General features: G+C 34.3%; 2 protein-coding genes and 3 pseudogenes across 5 annotated transcripts; 2 read left to right on the top strand and 3 right to left on the bottom strand.

The window, feature by feature from the left end:
* Positions 1-292: 292 nt before the first annotated feature.
* LOC146958953 (agamous-like MADS-box protein AGL62 pseudogene) lies at positions 293-982 on the bottom strand (annotated as a pseudogene).
* A 3729-nt stretch (positions 983-4711) lies between these two features.
* Positions 4712-5478, bottom strand: LOC146958952 (agamous-like MADS-box protein AGL62 pseudogene; annotated as a pseudogene).
* A 2368-nt stretch (positions 5479-7846) lies between these two features.
* LOC146958951 (agamous-like MADS-box protein AGL62 pseudogene) lies at positions 7847-9649 on the bottom strand (annotated as a pseudogene).
* A 2079-nt stretch (positions 9650-11728) lies between these two features.
* LOC146958950 (uncharacterized) lies at positions 11729-13799 on the top strand. The gene is made up of 2 exons (XM_085740448.1): positions 11729-12363; positions 12882-13799. The coding sequence occupies exon 2, from the start codon at positions 12896-12898 to the stop codon at positions 13484-13486; it is 591 nt and encodes a 196-aa protein (XP_085596574.1). The 5' UTR covers positions 11729-12363; positions 12882-12895; the 3' UTR covers positions 13487-13799.
* A 2721-nt stretch (positions 13800-16520) lies between these two features.
* Positions 16521-20126, top strand: LOC146958949 (uncharacterized). 4 transcript variants are annotated; one of them, XM_085740452.1, is made up of 3 exons: positions 16521-16655; positions 17126-17455; positions 18895-20126. In XM_085740452.1, the coding sequence occupies exons 2-3, from the start codon at positions 17152-17154 to the stop codon at positions 19941-19943; spliced, it is 1353 nt and encodes a 450-aa protein (XP_085596578.1). In that variant the 5' UTR covers positions 16521-16655; positions 17126-17151; the 3' UTR covers positions 19944-20126. The 4 variants fall into 4 exon arrangements, with proteins under 4 accessions (XP_085596578.1, XP_085596576.1, XP_085596577.1 ...); XM_085740450.1 differs by having other exon boundaries at positions 17075-17455; XM_085740451.1 differs by having other exon boundaries at positions 17072-17455.
* The last annotated feature ends 938 nt before the right edge of the window (positions 20127-21064 follow it).

Below are 21064 nucleotides of genomic sequence, written 5' to 3'. Positions count from 1 at the left end.
TAATTAGAGTTAGAGGGAATAGCTTAAGAACATTCTATATCACCAACTACTAATGTCAGTCGGTTTGATTGTTGGTAACATTTTCCATTAAAAAAAAAGTTAAACCATTCTTGTGTTTGTTAAAGGAGATACAAATTTTCATCACGCATGGTAAGTATCAAATCAACAAAAAAAAAATTAGTAGACAAAAACAAGCATTGTTGAGGGACCAACAAAGTAAATTAGCCACAAACTTAAAGGATTAAATCTTATTTATTCCATAGCCTCTGGCAGTATATTCTACAGAACATTATTACACCATATTATTGAAGCCATGGTGAGGCATCATTGATCCATCAAACAAATGAGGCTGCAATTGCAACATAGGGTTTTGAAAAAATTGTGGTGGCAACATTTCAACTTGTTGAGCATTTGGCTGATGATGGAGATAAATGTTCGAGGAAGAAGCGTTGCCAACAAAAAATGGATGAGTTTGAGTTGCAGCATGCTGAATTACAAGTTTCTTAAGCTCCTCCAAAGCCTTTTTGAATAATTCAAGTTGATCCCTATTCATCCCATCAACCGGACAAGCCCACCAAAACTTAGCCTCCGTTTCCTTGAGCAAATGGCTCAGCTCATCGCCAATCTTTTTCTCGGCATCCAGCGTGTTGTTGATTTGAGTCATCTGAGCATTGAGTTCACGAACGTTGGCATTGCGGTGAGCCTCAATGAGTTGCATGGTGCCGTTGTTTTGTGGTGGTACCAGAGAAAGATAGCGGTCTATGACCGTATCAAGATTGGGGTGACCAAAGGAAAATACCTTTCCACTAGGCGAGAATACAACTAGAGCAGCATCTGCACCACAAAGGGTGCAAAGCTCACTGACCTTCTTGAAGAGCCCGTTACGGCGCTTTGAGAAAGTAACTTGCAAGTTGCTCTCGTTGCTCATCTTTTTCATCTCAATCTTTTGGCGGCCTCGGCCTTTCCTTGCACTCGACATGGCTGAAGCACAAACAAAGAGAAATAGAAAAGGAATGGTTGGTGGGTGGGTGTGATTATAATTTTAATTTTAGAGTAAGAAATGGCACATTGAAGTTGGGTGTGAAGGGATCATTTTATATAGCCAAATTTTATGTGTATATTTTTAGTCTTGTATTGTGATTTGGCTTAGAAAACCAACCATTGCCTATCTTTTTCAAACGTAGCATCTTTTCATTACATTGATAATTTACTGGATTGAGAGATTCTCAACAAATCTCTTTTCGCATGTCTTATATGGGAAGAAATTCAATGTCGAAAAATGGCGCCTTTTGCCAATTTGGATATTTCGAGGAATTTGTGATAACTAATTTCGATGCTGTTCTAAAGGATACTCCTGCTACCTTCGCTGTTGTTGAATTCTTTGCCCATGGTAAATCTTAATTAATTTCGATTCATCAACTTGTGGGCACTTAAAAAAGTTCATCTTTTTAAAATAATTTTCTCACGGTAGGGATTTTTTTAATTTGGGGTAATTTGATGGACATTGAAGTACCTTTTAAGTTTAATCAATAAACTAGGTATGTTGTATGCAGTGTTAATAATGAGAAGAGATGAATTCACAATATGAATCAATATAGGTCTTTTTAGACATTTTGGTTGATTGGTTTGTTAGGATTGTTTTTTACGACTAGGTGTCGTTTTCTATTGTTACCACTAGTCCAGTTGAAGGTAGTTAGTGTTGGGGATCGGGAGGTACGGGTGCAACAATGGGTCAAATGCTCCAAGAACAATGAATCAATATAGGTCTTTTTAGACATTTTGGTTGATTGGTTTGTTAGGATTGTTTTTTACGATTAGGTGTCGTTTTCTATTGTTACCACTAGTCCAGTTGAAGGTAGTTAGTGTTGGGGATCGGGAGGTACGGGTGCAACAATGGGTCAAATGCTCCAAGAACACGAAAGAGTGAGACACCACATCTCCATCCAAAACCTTACAACATTATATGGATCACTTCTCTTATTTATCCAACATTTTATCCATTCAAAGACGAATGTGGGACTTAACCACTCACATTTGAAACCCAACGATCTCCCCCTCATGTGTGAGTTCCTACCTCCTATAACAAGATCACACAATTTATCCATTCATTGTGTTTTTTTAATGCAATTTTTGCTATGAACAGTGAAGGGTTCAAAATGCAGGCAAAAAAAGTAGAGTAGTATTTCAAGTGTTCACATGAAAATTGTCTTTTTATATTTCTGCTTCTGGTTAAGATGAAAAAGTATCCAAATCTTTGTTATGACAAAAAATGACTGTCAATAATACCTGCATCAAATTATTGTACACCATTGTTATCGGATAGGATGTTTATTATATTTGCTATGCTTTGCATTCTTTCAATGTTTATCTGAGGTGAATTTGAAATACATATTCATGATATGTTTTTGATGAAGCAATTATTAAATTTCATCATCATCATCATCATCATCATCATCATCATCATCATCATCATCATCATCATCATTTGTGTTTTAATATAAACATTACGGCATCGATTGATCCATGTAGCCGATCCCATTTAGTGGGTTAAGGTCTGGTTGTCGTTGTTATATTATTACTTATGTGTTTAAAGTTTAAATGTCTCTTCTCATATTTAGTTTCTTAGAATACAAGTCTTTTAAGAATGTCTTTGTGAGGGGTTTGGAGCATGAGCTTCTCACAGAGGTGAGAACTGATGAAACCTCCAGAACCAATAATGCAGATTGTTATCGGCTTGATTGGGTTGCCATCGAGATCAAGTCTTGTTGAAGAAGGAGAAGACATGTTGACTAGTTCTATGAGGATTGAAGACGGAGAGAGAGTCAGTTTACATTTAATGCAACATGTGGTTTTGTTCAAAATTTCGTCATTTGCGAGGAACGTCAACAACATATTTACAAGATGTGTTCAAGGTAAAGGAACTGAGAATTGGTAATGTCAGTATACTTCAACCTTCCCTTTTCACCCTTCCAATGTTGAGTTCATATAGTTTTTAGTGTTTCAACTCCTTTCAACAAAGTCCGCGACTTTACTCTATGGTTGTGGAGTTCCCATAACAAGGTTAGTGAAAGGCTGAGCAAAGAAGAAGCTTCTCCAGGTACCGGTGATCCCAAATTCGCGAAGACAATTTGGCCCACAAAGAAACTTTGCACGTCCTGTTACCTTGGACATGACCAGAGAAACAACAAAATTGAATGGAACCAGGACGAGGTCTACAAGGCTCTGAAGATTTATTATGGGAAAACACTTGTTTCTCGGTACAAGGAGAAGGCTCCAAAGGGCATTGTTAAGGTCTTTTATGAATCAATGATCCTTTCTTGATAGAATGTACAGAGTACAATTCTTGTTCTTGGATATCATTACTCATTTGTGTTAACTTTCTTTTTGGTGGAAAGGATCACATAACGTGTACTAGTAACATTTTTGCTTTGTAATTTTGGATTTTTATTTTTGATCATCAAAACAACTGTATAAGCTATAAAGACGAATTATATTACTTTGTGTGGTTCTCTTTTACGAAATATTTCAAATCATGTGGCCTATAGTAGATTGTCGCTTGACGACCGCAAATACTTATTGAGAACCAAAGCTAAAGTGAATATTAAAGCGAGGCTTTTACAAAAATATAAGAGGTCTCACTGTATGAAATGAAATATATGTGCAAGAATCCTATATAACATCGGTGATCTTCTCTCCAAACATAGTCAAAGACTTGCAAGTTGGGCATGGGGATATATCTCTAAAAACACGGCACAAGTTGCATTAATCTCACCATTAAACACTTTTTTAGATTATGTCTAGAGTAATGCAAATGAAACAATTGTAGAAACCTGACATCCTAACTGTGTTGATACACTCCACACACAAAAATACACCAACTCCAGAATTATTTGCAGCACCACACAAAAAATTTAATATTAGAAAAAATTTAACTTGGGAGACTAGGTCAAAATCCAAGAATAACAATCAACTGAATGTATAAGAAGGCAAAACCATGCTATTAAAATAAAAATCCTCAGAAAGCCACCATTGAAGCACACAACCAAGTAACTTTTACTATTTTTTTCTTTTCCCATCATTCCTTCATTCAAAAAGAGATTTGATCCTTTGTCGAGCTTTCAAAAATTCGTTAGTGTGTATTTAGGGGTGAGTGTAAGCTAACCCAACATGAACATATCATCTAGCCTATAAAATTTAACTTATTTATTTAGTATATGTTTAAGCTTTTAAAATATTATATTTATTTAAATAGTCGGGCTTAGCCAATAAATACTTCCTCTAGGCTTAATTATTGACAAAAGTAGGTAAAAAAAATGGATGTATTTAGTTCTAATTTTAGGTCAAATACGTCAAATGTTTTGACCTATTTTTAGTTATAATTAAGGCGAGAGAGTAGCATATTACAAAAGTGTTACGTATCACCAAACGTTAATGTGGTAGATGTATTTTGATTGTAGGCCTGAAATCAGAAAGTAAATTCAATGGATAGAGTTCCAACAGTAAACCATTCACTGTGTTCGATTTTAAATTACTGACTAATACTTATTTTGCCGCCTATGCTGATAATTTTAGACACACACTTGTGCCATCATTATGCACGGTAAGTACAATCAAATTAACAAAAAAAAAATTAGTAGACAAAAACAAGCATAGTATAGGGACCAACAAAGTAAATTAGCCACAAACTTAATAGGATTAATTCTTATTTATCCCATAGCCCCTGGAAATATATTCTACAGAACATATTATTACACCATATTGTTAAAGCCATGGTGAGGCATCATCAATCCATCAAACAAATGAGGCTGCGATTGCAACATAGAATTTTGAAAAAATCGTGGTGGAAACATTTCAGCTTGTTGAGGATTTGGCTGATGATGGAGATAAATGTTCGAGGAAGAAGCGTTGCCAACAAAAAATGGATGAGTTTGAGTTGCAGCATGCTGAATTACAAGTTTCTTAAGCTCCTCCAAAGCCTTTTTGAATAATTCAAGTTGATCCCTATTCATCCCATCAACCGGACAAGCCCACCAAAACTTAGCCTCTGTTTCCTTGAGCAAATGGCTCACCTCATCGCCAATCTTCTTCTCGGCATCCAGCGTGTTGTTGATTTGAGTCATCTGAGCATTGAGTTCACGAACATTGGCATTGTGGTGAGCCTCAATGAGTTGCATGGTGCCATTGTTTTGTGGGGGTACCAGAGAAAGATAGCGGTCTATGACCGTATCAAGATTGGGGTGACCAAAGGAAAATACCTTACCACTAGGTGAGAATACAACGAGAGCAGCATCTGCACCACAAAGGGTGCAAAGCTCACTGGCTTTCTTGAAGATCCCGCTACGGCGCTTTGAGAAAGTAACTTGCAAGTTGCTCTCGTTGCTCATCTTTTTCATCTCAATCTTTTGGCGACCTCGGCCTTTCTTTCCGCTCGACATGGCTTAAGCACAAACAAAAAGAACAAAGCAAAGCAAAGGGTGGGTTGGTGTGTTTGTTATTTTAGAGTAAGAAATGGCACATTGAAGTTGGGTGTTAAGAGGTCATTTTATAGCCAATGTTTGTGTGTACATATTTTCACTCTTATTGTGATTTGGCTTAGAAAATCAACTAGTGGCTATCTTTTTCAAACATTGCGCCTTTTCATTATATTGATTATTTACTGGATTGAGAGATTCTCATCAAATCTCTTTTTGCATGGCTTATATGGAAAGAAAGTCAATGTAAAAAAACTGGCGCTCTTTTGCCAATTTGTATATCTTACCTTATTTGGCAAACTGTTGGATAAGCTGAGCGGGATATTTTCAGGAATTTGCTATAACCAATTTCGCTGTTTTGAAGGATACTCCTGCTACCTTATCTGTTGTTGAATTCTTTGCTAATTGGTTAGTCTTTATTAATTTTGATTGATTAACTTCGTATTCATGTGGTGAACTCGTCGCTCATATGTTGATTCTTGTTTCCAACATATTTTTAGTCATCTCATAAACAAGAAGATGACAAGAGCTCAGTTAGGAACTTTCAGATTTGCGGAAAAGAGGTGTCACAGCTGTGGCTTATGGGTGCTTCCACATTCATTCTCTTTGAGGGTTGAGGATGGAGAGTCAGTTTACATTTAATGAATTGAGAACGTTTTTACAAAATGTGTTCAAGGTGATAAAGGAATTGAGAATTTGCTAATGTCAAAATAATTCAAATGTCAATGTCATTCAAGGTTTCCTTTTCACCCTTCTAATGCCGTGTTCATATAATTTTTAGTGTTTCTAGTCCTTTCAACAAAGCTCGTGACTTTACTCCCTGGTTGTGGAGTTCCCATAACAAGGTAAACCAAAGGCTGAGCAAAGAAGAAGCTTCTCTGGTTGTGGATCCCATAACAGAAATGCATATGCATAGAAATTTTTGAAGACGTTCAATTTGAATTTATTGTTAAGCTCCTTTATGAATTAATCATCCTTTCTTGTTATAATGTACATACAATCTTGCTCTTGGATATCATTACTCATTTGTGCTACTTTCTTTTGGGGGAAAGGAGCACATAACGTGTAACATTTTTGCTTTGTAATTTTGGGTTTTATTATTATCATCAACACAACGGTATAAGTTATAAAGATGACTTACATTAATTACTTTGTGCTGTTCACTTTTTACTAAATGTTTGAAACCATGCAGCCTGTAGTAGATCAGTTTGGATCCTCTCCATTTTCTCCCTCCATTTTTCTCCATTTTCCTTTTTACGAAACATTTCAAACCATGCGGCCGATATTAGATCATCGCTTGATGGGAAACAAACACTGCAAAATACTTATTGAGAATTAAAGCTAAAGTGAATAAGTGAGACCTTTACAAAAATATAAGAGGTCTTACTGCGTAAAATCAAATATTGCGCAAGAATCCTATATGTAACATTGGTGATCTTGCATCCAAACATAGCCAAAGACTTAGGGGTGAGTGTAAGCTAGCCCAACATGTACATATCATCTAGCCAATGAAATTTAACTTATTTATTTAGTATATGTAAAAAAAAGTCTTTTTTTTCCGAGTAAAATATTCTATTTATTTATAATCGTCAGACTTATCCAATAAATATTTACTCTAAGCTTAATTATAGACAAAAGTAGGTCAGGGAAAATGGATGTATTTTGTTCAAATTTTAGATCAAATACATCAATTTTTTTTTAGATTTTTTTTTACTTATAACTAAGATCAGAGAGTAGCATATTATATGAGTGTTCTATATCACCAACTATTATTGTAATAGGTGGATTTGATTGTAGGCATGAAATCAGAAAGTAAATTCAATGGATAGAGTTCCAACAGTAAGCCATTCACTGTTTGATTTTAAATTTCTGACTACTAATTATTTTGCCGCCTATGCTGATAATTCTAGACACACACACTTGTGCCATCATATGAGTTATGCATAACTAGACAGAAGAAAAATCAAACATATTGGTAGTTATCCTTGATTAATAGAGATTAAAATTATCATTACGTATGAAAAATATCAAATCAACAAAGTAAATTAGGCACAAACTTAAAGGATTAATTTTTATTTATTCCATAGCCTCTTGAAATATATTCCACAGAACATATTCTTACACCATATTGTTGAAGCCATCATATTAGCTATGCATAAGTAAACAGAAGAAAAACCAAACATATTGGCAGTTATTCTTGATTAAAGGAGATAAAAAATTTCATCACGCATGGTAAGTATCAAATCAACAAAAAAAAAAACAAATAGTAGACAAAAACAAGCATTGTTGAGGGACCAACAAAGTAAATTAGCCACAAACTTAAAGGATTAAATCTTATTTATTCCATAGCCTCTGACAGTATATTCTACAGAACAATCTTACACCATATTATTGAAGCCATGGTGAGGCATCATTGATCCATCAAAGAAATGAGGCTGCAATTGCAACATAGGATTTTGAAAAAATTGTCGTGGCAACATTTCAGATTGTTGAGCATTTGGCTGATGATGGAGATAAATGTTCGAGGAAGAAGCATTGCCAACAAAAAATGGAAGAGTTTGAGTTGTAGCATGTTGAATTAGAAGTTTCTTAAGCTCCTCCAAAGCCTTTTTGAATAATTCAAGTTGATCCATATTCATTCCATCAACCGGACAAGCCCACCAAAACTTAGCCTCTGTTTCCTTGAGCAAATGGCTCACCTCATCGCCAATCTTCTTCTCGGTATCCAGCGTGTTTTTGATTTGAGTCATCTGAGCATTGAGTTCACGAACTTTGGCATTGCGGTGAGCCTCAATGAGTTGCATGGTGCCATCGTTTTGGGTTGGGACGAGAGAAAGATAGCGGTCTATGACCGTATCAAGATTGGGGTGACCAAAGGAAAATACCTTTCCACTAGGCGAGAATACAACTAGAGCAGCATCTGCACCACAAAGGGTGCAAAGCTCACTGGCCTTCTTGAAGAGCCCGTTACGACGCTTTGAGAAAGTAACTTGCAAGTTGCTCTCGTTGCTAATCTTTTTCATCTCAATCTTTTGGCGGCCTCGGCCTTTCCTTGCACTCGACATGGCTCAAACAAGGAGAAATAGAAAAGAAAGGTTGGTGGGTGGGTGTGTTTGTGATTTTAATTTTAGAGTAAGAAATGGCACATTGAAGTCGGGTGTGTAGGGGTCATTTTATATAGCCAAATTTTCTGTGTATATTTTTAGTCTTGTATTGTGATTTAGCTTAGAAAACCAACCCGTGGCATCTTTTTCAAACGTAGCAACTTTTCATTACATTGATAATTTACTGGATTGAGAGATTATCAACAAATCTCTTTTGGCATGGCTTATATGGCAAGAAATTCAATGTCGGAAAAATGGCGACTTTTGCCAATTTGGATATTTCGAGGAATTTGTGACAACTAATTTCGATGCTGTTCTATTTTTTTTGGGTACACTTTCGATGCTGTTCTAAAAGGATACTCCTGCTACCTCGCTGTTGTTGAATTCTTTGCCCATTGGTAAATCTTAATTAATTTCGATTCATTGACTTGTGGGTACTTCAAAAAGTTCATCTTTTTAAAATAATTTTCTCACGGTAGGGATTTTTTTAATTTAGGGTAATTTGATGGACATTGAAATACCCTTCTAAGTTTAATCAATAAACTAGGTATGCTGTCTGCAGTGTTAATGAGAAGAAATGAATTCACAATATGAATGAATATAGGTCTTTTTAGAGATTTTGGTTGATCGGTTTGTTAGGATAGTTTTTTACAATTAGGTGTTGTTTTCTATTGTTACCACTTACCACTTAGTCCAGTTGAAGGTAGTTAGTGATGGGGAGCCGGGAGGTACGAGAGGATCAACGGGTCAAATGCTCCAAGAACACGAAAGAGTGAGACACCACATCTCCATCCAAAACCTTACAATATTATATAAATCACTTTTCTTAGGGTGTGTTTGGATTGATGGTTTATGAGGGGAAGGGAGGGGAGGACTCGTTTTTATTTTTTAAATTACAACCAATGTAAACTAACCAATGCATGATATGTTTTTGATGAAGCAATTATTAAATTTCATCATCATTATTATTTGTGTTTTTATTGATCCGATCCCACTCAGTGGGTTAAAGTTTGATTGTCGTTGTTGTATTAATACTTATGTGTTTAAAGTTTAAATGTCTCTTTTCATATTTAGTTGCTTAGATTATGGGTCCGTTTGGTTCGAGAGTTTTGGAGGGGAGGGGAGGGGAGATTTTTAATTTGAAGTGTTTGGTTCAATTTTTAAAAGGGGAGGGAAGGGGAGGGGAGGGGAGCAAATTTTATTATTATTAGGTTATATTATCCTTGTAACAACATTTATTATAATTAGGTTATATTATCCTTGAAACAACTTTTACTATTATTAGGTTATAAGTTATATTGTCTTGTAACAACTTTTATTCTATATTATTAACAATTTTTTCTTCTAACAACTTTTATTACTACTTGCAACAACCATATTATTAATCCATTATTCCATCGTCTACATCATGCTGTTATCGATTACATCGTTATTGTTTCGTTTCTTTATTATCCTTATTTAATTAAGTTTAAGGGTAAAAAAGTAAAATAATTTTAAAATCCCTCCCCTTGTGAACCAAACCCACTTTTAAATAAAATATCTCCCCTCCCCTCCCCTCCTAATTCTCGAACCAAACGGACCTTATAAGTCTTTTAAGAATGTTTTTCAAAATTCTAAATGAAATACATGCATTGATTGATGATAAGTTTTTACAATTTCATCCCTCCTTCTTGTGTTTTTTTCACGTTCATGTCATTTCTAACTAATCAACAACAACGATTCAATTTTGGCGGTATCATTTCAATCTTTAAACTACCAAATTGCACTCAAACTCATTGTGATCAACATTAACAATACAATTTTTAACTAATTTCATCATTAACAATGCAAAAATCAAACAAAATTTCATTGACACATTTTATCAAACACATAAAGTTCAACATAAAATCTAACAATTTCTAACTCTAATCTACCATATTTGAGGCAAACATACTTTAATCAACATTTAAACAACAATTTATAGCTTAATTCATCGTTAACAATCCTAAAAACTAACACACAAACCAAATTTCTAAAAAACTAAATATGTTAAATTTCTCCACAAAAAAATAATTAAACCATAAAAACTAATGCAATAGGATAATAAACACTTACTTGATTTTGGGGTTGAAATTGGCGTTGATTGAGTCAAGAATAGTTGAAATCGCACTTGGTGGGAGAAAATCCGAACTTTTTTCTTTGAAACATAATGATTTTGTGTTCCGGTTGTTATGTTTCTATAACAGAATTTAACGTTTGTTAAGTCACGTTAGATGTATCGAGCATGACTTAACTCACGCTGAATCAACATAACTTAATTCATGCTGGTGCTATCGATCGTGACTTAAGTCGAGCAGATACATTTTCAGTACTTCGTTTGAGAGTGAGCATTTCTCTTTTGCGAGAAGAGCAATTTTCGTGGATTATTGCTCCCCACCCTGCACTTTTCGCTCGCGCCCTGCAGCCACGACGAAAATACCCCTGCGTGAGTCCGCGTGAGTTAACTCACGCATATGCATTAACCAATGTGACTTAAGTCATGCTCAAAATTTCAACACAGCAACCATCTTTTTTTGAACAAGAACACAACAAATGATAGAGCATGAATTTTAAGAAGAAATAATTTGCTTGGGGGAGAACGAAAGGGGCTATGTGTTTGCTTTATTTTTGACTAAAAAGATGTGATTGCTTTGTAGCTGGTTTAATTGCTTTTGGGATTTGTCTCAAAGTTTCAAAAGGTTTGTCATGCTCTAAACTAAAGCAAACCAAAAGCAATTATTATAAGGATGAAAGAAAGAAAGGTTGTTGAAGAAATCCCACCAATTTGTCTTATAGAGCAGAACGATGGAAGAAAGAAAGACGGAAGAAGCTGGGTTTGAAGGAGGAGAAAGGTTTTATTTCAGCGTGAGTTAACTCACAAGGCGTTAGTTAAGTAACGCATAGTTTAACACTTGCGTTACTTAACTAACGCTGCGGTAGTTAACTAGCACAGATGTATTTTCGTCGTGGCTGCAGGGCGCGAGCGAAAAGTGCAGGGTGGAGAGCAATAATCATTTTCGTGAACTAGATAGTAAGCCAAGCCACACATTTTGTAGCAAAGCCCAATAACTCAATATCACTAAACCCATTAACCCAAAAGAACTATATAAATATGTCTCACAAGCAAACTATTGTATATCCATCCTCAAACCCTAATATTTTACGTGTGGACGCCGCACAAACACTACCATCTACTACTTTCTAAACTAAAATTTTTCTACTCAACTATATCACTATTCTCTAATTCTAAGTTTCGATCCAGATTTGTTCATCCAAATTTGTTTATAGCAGCGAGATGTTTGGGCCTCACAGTTTTTTTCCCTTAAATTCTCTCACTCCATTTTCATTTCATGTTTGCTCGTGTAGCCTCATGAGAAAACCACATTTATTTCTTCCTTACGTTTTCTCCATCATCATTTCATCTTATTATTATTGGAACTACTTTTATTTTTATAAAATTTTATTTTTTATCAATTCGGAGATCACCTTGAAATAACCCCGATATTAGGTGCCTACACTTTAGAGATTAGAGACTTAATGCTTTTTTTTGTTGGCCCAACAAAAAAGCCCAACCAAGCCCAACTGGCTATAAACATATACAGTGGTTTCCCGCCTCTTCGTTCTAACCGTTTTCTCAGCGCTTGTGGAGCTCTCAAGAGCTTCACCGATTTCGAGCTTTGCAGACAGCGATATTTCACAGCTACGGAGCTTCAGAGGACTCTCTTTCACAGTTTCGGAATTTCTTCTTCTTCATCATTTCATCATCTCAGGTAGTTTACGATTTTTCTCTTCAATTATTATTGTTCTGGAACCTTGATATTCTTGTTTTTCTTGTTTTTGTTGATTCTCGATCTTATAGTTTTGTTGATTTTTGATCTAATAATTGTTTTGTTTTATTGTTTCTTGATCTAATAGTTTTGTTGATTTTTAGGCTTGTTCATATTTTTGTTTCTATTTTTGTTTGATCTGATTCATTCGAACCATTTGATTTGATATTTTTGTTGATTCTATTTCTATTATTGTTCTTGAACCTGACATTCCTATCTTGTTATTCTTTTTAATTATAAACTTTGATTTGATTCACTTAAACTAGTTGATTTTATATTTTCGTTTCTATTTTCGTTGATTCATCAAATAATTTTGTTGATTCCTAGGCTCGTTCATATTTAGGTATTTTGATTTGCACTTTCTATTTGTAATATTATGGACTCTGATTTGCATTCTCTTTTTGTTTATTTATGGGTTTGATGTTATTTTGATTATATCCTTAATTCCATTCATTTCACAGAATTTAAGGGAGTTATGGTTGCTTGGTCACAGTTGGAATCAGAAGCCCTCTATTTGGGTTTAGGAGAGTTTGGCAATGATTTTGATGCCATTAAGGCTAAGTATCAGAATGAGCTTGCTAACAGGTCTGTTCGCTCTTGTCACCGTAAGGTGGCGAGAGATGACAGACGCTACGCTAAGAGGCAAGTCAAATTACAGGAATTGTTACAGGAGCAGGTTGGGCTTTACACTGCTGCCCAGGACTATGCAGCGGTGCAACAGATTCAGAATCTTCAGCAGGGTTTGGCAGAGGGATTTGCTCAGTTAGCAGTGGCTAATCAAGAAGAGGCAGTTTCGCAGGAGGTGAATGTAACGTTCCAATCCCTTACAAATCTTCTTAAAGGTATTCAAACTAGATTGTTGACTAAGTTTAAGGAATTTAAGCCTTACGTAGTTGAGATTGAGGAGGGTCTGGATGATGATAGTATTGATATGGAGCAGCCTAATGAGAATGCTGGCTTGGATGTTTTGACCGACAAACTAACAAAGGGTTGTGAGAAATTTGAAGAAGCTGTGGCTTTCAAGATCAATATTTTGCTAGCTGCCTTCAAGAGCCGTTTTCCTTGAATGCTGTTTGATATGTGGCCCTAAAGGGTTAGTTTGCTCCTGATTTCAAGAAATTCTGTTGTTAGAATTGCAGTTTTAGAATTTGTTAATATTCCCCAAGTATAGTAACTGAACCTTCTGTATTGATATGTGGTATGTACTGGCACTGGCTGTATTGGTATTGTAGTTACACTCTTGTGTGTTTAGATATATTTTGCAACGGTGTTATCATCAGAGATATCATAAACCCGGAGCAGCAGTGAACCGAACTAGATACAATTTATGCTCTTTTGTTCAATATGTGAATTGCAAAAAATTCTTATTGCAGTGCTAATATTGAGTGCCTGGCTAATTCACTGTTCTTCTGCCGTTTGGATACATTAGCTTATGAACTGTAATCTTCTAGACTTCATGGTTCCTCTGTCTAATTCATATTAATTTGTTTTACATCAAACATGAAGATTTGGCCAATTTCCTGGCAAACTTTGATTTTTATGAATTTATGTTTCAGATTCTCCCATCTTCAAATTTGTTTGGATTCTTTATTGACATTCTGTTCCTCTTATGGTTTTGAGAATACCCATTAAGCATCCATGTTGACTGCCTCTTTTCATTCTGCTATTATTATTGGTTCTTTTAAATTTTAATGTGATTCGTTCTATTCGGTGTTTCTTGTTTATTTTTGGTTTTGCTCAACTTTCTGTTTTTTGGAGCATTGTTGTTTCTGCATTAGGACCTTTTGACTTGTATTATCTTCCTCTTAGTATACTTATGATTGTTTTAAATATTAATGTTTCTGTTAACTTGTAGAAATTTTTAAGTACCTGTTTTCAGTCTGTCCTTATCTTGTTTGTCTTATGTATGTATTAGTCTTGGCTTTAAGATTATGACTTGACAGTTCTGGGTATTTAAAAAAATTTCCTGAAAGCAGGTTACATTTTTTGCTTACTTTTCCGGTCCATATCAAAGTTTTTTTAGAAAAACTCATTTTTGCTTTCTCAGTTTTTTTTTTGTTTTGGTGATGACATTTCAAAAATAGGGATAAATGTGTTGATGGATAAATTATGAATAAATGTGTGTTGATGGATAAATGTGTGTTTGGTTGGAATATATCTATTTAATTTTGATGAATAAATTATGAATTCTGTTCTTTAGCATAGGATGGTACCTCTAGTACTCTTAAGTTTTTAAAACTGAACTGGATGACTCAATTGGTTCATTTAGTAACCAGTCAGTTCGTCAGATAGTTTTCTGGTTAATGGTTACATTTCAGTCTGTTGATTGTTGAACCAGGTTGAAATGAAGTTGTATTGGGTTGAGCCAGTTTCAGCTGCAGTTGATTAAACCGAGGGTTGAGCAAGTTTCAACAGCAGTTGACTGAACCAATTGAATTCTTCAAAAATATAAATGACTCTTTGAAAAAATGTTAAAAGATTTTACCATTTTTTCCCTATATTTCCAATATATTTCCAACCCTTGAAAGCCTTCCATTCCCCTCCCCTCCCCTCCCAACTCCCAAACAAAGCTTAAGAATATCTTTCAAAGCTTCTTTGGAAACTCCATTCCAAAAGCTGAGTTGAATTTTTGTAAATACCAACCAATAACACATTAACCCAATATGACAACCTGATTGCCAAGGCTGTTACCAAAGTTGTGAATCCAGAGCTTATAAGCATTGGATCATCCACCTATTGTATTGAGGCATTGAATGAAAGCATTTGGTAAAAGGCCAGGGATCATCCACCTTTTAAATATTCCAGCCTCTTGATTTCATGGTCTAGAAGGACAAGCATTGTCCTTTGTGTGTGAACTCCAAGCATGTGATATTGCCTAGCTTACAAACTAAGTGGCATAGTTGACTAGTTTAAAAGTTGTAATGAAGTTTATCAATAAAGTATTTTTTTTCTCTTGGATTTCTACAATAAGTCCTACATGAGACTATTTCAATTAGTGTTTTTAAAAACTGGACCTAACTGACCAATTAAATTAAACTAGTTGAACGTTGGTTGGTTCGTTTATGATTGTGTCGTAGTTTAATTAAATTAGATTGTATTGTAATTGAACTATGATTGGTTCAACTGGTCCAACTATGCACCCTTTTATCTTACCTGCTACTACCGGTTCAGAAAAATATATTAATGTATTTGAGAAAAAAAAATATTATATTTAATTATTGGTAAAGTGATGGGAAGTTAGGTATGCTTTTTCTCAGCCAAAAAACGCAAAGAATGCCCATCTCCCCCCAAATCCCATGAAAGGATTAACAAAACCCCAAATTTCCATCTCACCCTATTTTTGGATAAAGCTCTTATCTGCAAATTAATTCCTTCTTGTTCAAAACTTTTTTGCTCCGATCAACAAACTTATATATATATATATATATATATATATATATATATATATATATATATATATATATATATAGGGTTATGTTACAAGACACCTTCAGAAAAAGTAGTGTGGTGTCTTTTATCAAGTCACACCTCAAGGTGTGATTTTCACTTTTTTAGTTATAACTTTGATAAAAGACACCTTCATAAAAAGTAGTTGGTGTCTTTTAACAAATGTTCATAGAGTAACTTGATAAAAGACACCTTCACAAAAGGTGTCTTCTATCATAACCCATATATATATATATATATATATATATATATATATATATATATATATATATATATATATATATATATAGGGATTTGCTAGAACACACCCACTAGGTTTTACGTGGGAGTGTTTTAGCAAGCTACACCTTAAGGTGTATTTAACTACTTGTTAGTTATAACTTGCTAAAACACACCTTCTAAAAAATTAGTGGGTGTATCTTAGCAAATGCCTATAGGAGTTGCTAACATACACCCACTTATTTTTTAGAAGGTGTGTTTTAGCAACATTCACCTTAAGGTGTATTTAACAACTTTTTAGTTATATTTTTGCTAAAACACACCTTAATAAAAACTAGTGGGTGTATCCTAGCAAACCCTATATATATATATATATATATATATATATATATATATATATATATATATATATATTTGTGCTGCTGACATAGCTTACGAGATCTGGATCCTCATTATACGCCTTTGAATTCATGCGATCCTCATTATACGCCTTTGAATTCATGCGATTTGAGAGGAAATTCAATTGGTGGAGACACACTCTCCTACTACTCGATCTACTCTTTTTATAGGTACTGATTTTACTTACTATCTCGCTTTTTTAATTGAAATTAAATTCTTTTAGTCAGTACGCATGTTTTTATTCACAGGTGTAGTTTAATTTAGTTGAGCCTCTTCTCTGCATTCTCCAACTCAAGAACCCTAACCCCCTTTTCATAAACGCTTCTTCAGGAATTTCTCTCCTTCAATTTTAAATCTGAAACTTATCACTTTTCTTTTTCATCTGCAAATGATACAACAAATTAGTTTGGATTACAAATAATAATATTATTATTATTTAAATTTATTCAAAATATATTTTTTTATTTTTTTTAAACAATCAAATTGATTTGACGATGATAGAATAAGAAAATTATTTTTATATATAAAAAATAACTTACTTTGAAGTAGGCTTCTTCAACAAAAAAAATCTAATTTATTCGATCAGTAGCTTCACACTTTTAATCTCTGCCGATCGCCGCTGCTCAACTTTGCAAATCAGCCCGCGAGCTGCCAAACCCAAGTGCAATGGTATGCTTCTCGTCCTCCTTGAAGATCCTCCGAAATGACAATGATGCCTTGGCGTATCTTAAGGCAGTCAAAGTTGAATTTCAATATAACACGAAAAAGTATAATGAGTTTTTAAAATTCATTAAGGATTACCAGGTTAGAATAATTCGTATAAGTCCTGAAAGGCATGACGAGTATTTAAACCTGGTCAAAGCAAGAGTAATGAAGCTGCTTAAAGAGCATACAAGTTTAATTTTGGGATTCAACATCTTTCTGCCAAAGCAAAATCATTTCACGCTTCCATATCAACCTGAGACCACTGGTTAGTAATTTATCATTATCCATTGCACTTCTCATACGTTGATACTTTTCTGCAATTTTATTTTTTTTGCTATTTATATCCACCATGTTTCTACCACATGCCGTAATGCCATATTTGGTTTGTCGCCATCAACCATAGTTCTATATGTCGAACACAGACCAAGTTTGCTTGATCAATTGATGAACTAAGTTGTGACACTCTGCATTGTTGAAGAAGAACTAAATTGATGGTAGAATTTTTTGATGTAATGAACTGAAGGAGTCTATATTTTTGGTTAGGCATGCATTTTATGTCCTTGAGAAACTAATGTCTACCGGTAACAACCGTCTTGAACCAAAAAATATTTTGCAAACTTTACAATTAAAAAAACAACTAAAAGAAATTGTCATAGGAGAAAGAAAAAAAAAACAAGAGACTCCTCCTCATTGTATTCGGCTGATAATTTTTGGCCCATTATCCATTAAACCTAAAAAACAAATACCATGGAACGATGGAGTGGCCTACACCATTTTTTTCACTCCTCACCTCACTACTCTCGTCTCCTTAACCTTTATCACTCCGTGCCCATTCTGTTAGGATTCTTTATTTTCCCTTTTTTCCAACTCAGCATACTTCTCATTCTGCCCATCCTCTTATGACATTATCTATCTCTTGTGCACCTTGCTATCTCTTTATAGGATACTTCATAATTCCACTCTAAGTTGTTCCCGTCATAAATACAATGAAGTTGATTCATTTCTGTCTTTGATAACATAAATGGTTTTATCCGTCTGTTTTCAACCCTTCGTAATTCCCTTCTATTGTTTTTCTTCGCAGTATTTATTTTCACTATTCCGAATTTTCAGTTTTATTAGTATTCTATTATCTTTTATGTTTAAGAATTAATCTAAATTTTTCATTCTAGTATCTTTTTGTTTTTTCTCACACGATTGTAAGGGAAATTCATGGAAATGTTTTTTCCTCACTACTTTAGGGTTTAGAGTAAAATTTCATTCTAGCATCTTTTATTGATTCTTGGTATATTTGTTATTTCTCACATGACTGCAGGGGAAATGCATGAAATGTTTTTTCCTCACTACTCTCGACCTTTTCATTTTTCTATGTTGGGGAGTAGGGGTCAATAACATGTCATGCCTAATATTTAATGCTTTTAGTTTTATTGTTAATTTTTATGTGGATGAAAATGAATATCTATTGTTTGCTATACATTGGCATGATCCATGATCAAAATAATGAGAAAATAAACTACTGACAAGAAAGGGAAAAAAAGAGAGAAGTGGATCACACATATATGTATTTTACGTTGATATGGATTTTTGTTTGGGGAAAATGCGGTAATAAGTATCTTATGTTTCATATAAACAAATATCTTATGTTTCAGAAGTAAATAAAAAAGCATGTTTAGACATTACCTAATATTTTCATTTTATGATACAAAGGAAAACAGGTGAAGATGGGACAAGAGAGCCGTGAACTTCCTTTGGATGTGCTTGATATCATTTCCAAAACACTAGATTTTGACGACCACTTTCAATTTTCTGGTGTGTGCAAGAATTGGAGGGCTTTTCATAAAATTTACTCTAGAAATTTCTTGGCATCCCAAGAACCTTTACTTCTTCAAATTTCTTGTCAACCTACGGGATCATTTTCCTTTATTTGCATACCCGACCAAAAAGTTTATTGCTCGAAGATGGGGAAGTACTTCTTCCGCTCTGCCTATGTTACGATTTCTAGCGGATATTTTATCATGGCGGGGTATGATAATTCATTTATGCTATTGAATCCATTTACAAGAATAAAAAAGGTGGTCAATACCCCTATTTCTAAAGTTAAAGGTTCTTATTTAACTAGACGTGCCTTGCTTGCTTTTGGCAAAAGCTCCGAGGAATTTGTCTTGGTGGTTTTATGCAATTATTGTTTGCATGTCTATCAATCTCGAAATTTAGATTGGGTTGCTTATTCGAGAATGGAAGATCCAGAGGTAATTGTTGACTTCGTGGTTTTGCATAATGTAATATATGTTGTCACTGACAAGGCCAACATAGGGGTGCTCAGCTTGAATTCTGCAAGTATTAAATTTCTAAAACTGAAGAGTACTCCTGGAAGCTTTTGCTTTTACACTAGGTTGGTTAATTGTGATGGGCAACTTTTAGTGGTTGATTTAACGTCCAATAAAATATGTAATGTGTACAAGATAGACTTCTCAACCATGAATTACGTCAAACTGGAAACTTTGGGCGACATTGCATTATTTTATGTTTCATACAGAAGTTGTTATGCATTGAGCAACCCCAACAGGTGGGGATATGAAAGCAACTCTGTGTATATCATCAGTTCTCTATCTTCAAGTTGTAGTGTGTATTCGGTTGGTGATAAAAAATTGCAAAAGAACATTACACTTTCAACTCCTCATGGAACAAGTTCCTTCAAGTCTGATTGGTGTTTTAGACATCAACATTTTGAGGTAGATTATTCTCTAGTTGAGTGACTTGTATATTGTACACCTTGTTACCTATGGTCTGTGTTTCCACCTATTTTCCTTTAGTTTGCCAATAGTTTGATTAGGGCTCGAAAACTTGTAGTGGTTTGTAGTTTAAATATTAGACAAGTATTGTGAGAAAATAATACATCGATTGGTATTGAGAATAGTTCAGTTCTCTGTTAATTAGAATTGAATGTGCTGGAGATTAATAGGTTTGTTTACTTTGGTGCTTTATGTTTTTTTTTTTTTTTTGAGTTGTTCGGGGTTCGAACCCAGACTTTGCATATATTATGCATTGTCCATATCAATTGAGTTAAGTTCACGAGGACTATGTTTTATTTTTATTAATGAAATACAATTAAAATATGCAAGGGAAAACTTTTCATGATGCATTTTATAGGGAAAAAAAAAAACAATTAAAGCCTAGTGAAGGTTACTCTGAAGCATCAAATCAGTAGACAATGCACAATGCGGTGGACAGTTGGGGAGGGCAAGTAACACTTAAATAGGGGTGGGAATAGGCCAGACCGCCCGTCAGGGGCCTATGGCTCGGCCTAATAAAATGAGATATTGTTATATGCCTCAATTTTGTTCATTCCTTTTTATTTTATATTTGCTTTTATTTTCTAATATTATTTTGTATGAATAATATCGAATCAATATTTATTTTAAGTGCATAAATAAATTTGAATATAGTAGCGTAATGAATAAACTTGAAAAAAAAGTAGCAAAATGAATAAACTCGAAAAAAAAAAGTAGCGTAACGAATAAACTCGAAAAAAAAAAAAGTTGCGTAATGAATAAACTTGAAAAAAAAGTAGCGTAATGAATAAACTTGAAAAGTGAACAAATAAACTCAGCGTAATTTCGAATAAATAAATACTAATTAAACTCAGCGTGAATTTGAATAAAAATTGTGTATTAATAAATTCGAATGAAGGTTACATGACATTACATTAAATTAAATTCAGAAATGTACCAAACAACAAGACTCCAGCATTCACCCGACATTCATGTTTTCCTTTGAAAGAATAAATTTTTGTTATGCTTAGTTTGGATGACGGTATCCAAGTGCCACCGAAATGAGGTACATTCCTTGACACTTCAATACTTGCATCCAAATCAAC

This window comes from Medicago sativa, chromosome 1 (assembly GCF_051527215.1).
Source record: "Medicago sativa cultivar Bolivia chromosome 1, Bolivia_mono, whole genome shotgun sequence".
NCBI classification, from domain to species: Eukaryota; Viridiplantae; Streptophyta; class Magnoliopsida; order Fabales; family Fabaceae; genus Medicago; species Medicago sativa.
Note: the sequence above shows the minus strand (reverse complement) of the source record. Positions and strands in the feature narration are given on the sequence as shown.

Coding starts and splice junctions, on each gene's coding strand:
- LOC146958950 (XM_085740448.1), top strand. CDS start 12,896: ATGGTTGCTTGGTCACAGTTGGAATCAGAAGCCCTCTATTTGGGTTTA.
- LOC146958949 (XM_085740452.1), top strand. CDS start 17,152: ATGGTATGCTTCTCGTCCTCCTTGAAGATCCTCCGAAATGACAATGAT. Junction 17,456..18,894: donor ATATCAACCTGAGACCACTG/GTTAGTAATTTA, acceptor TATGATACAAAG/GAAAACAGGTGAAGATGGGA.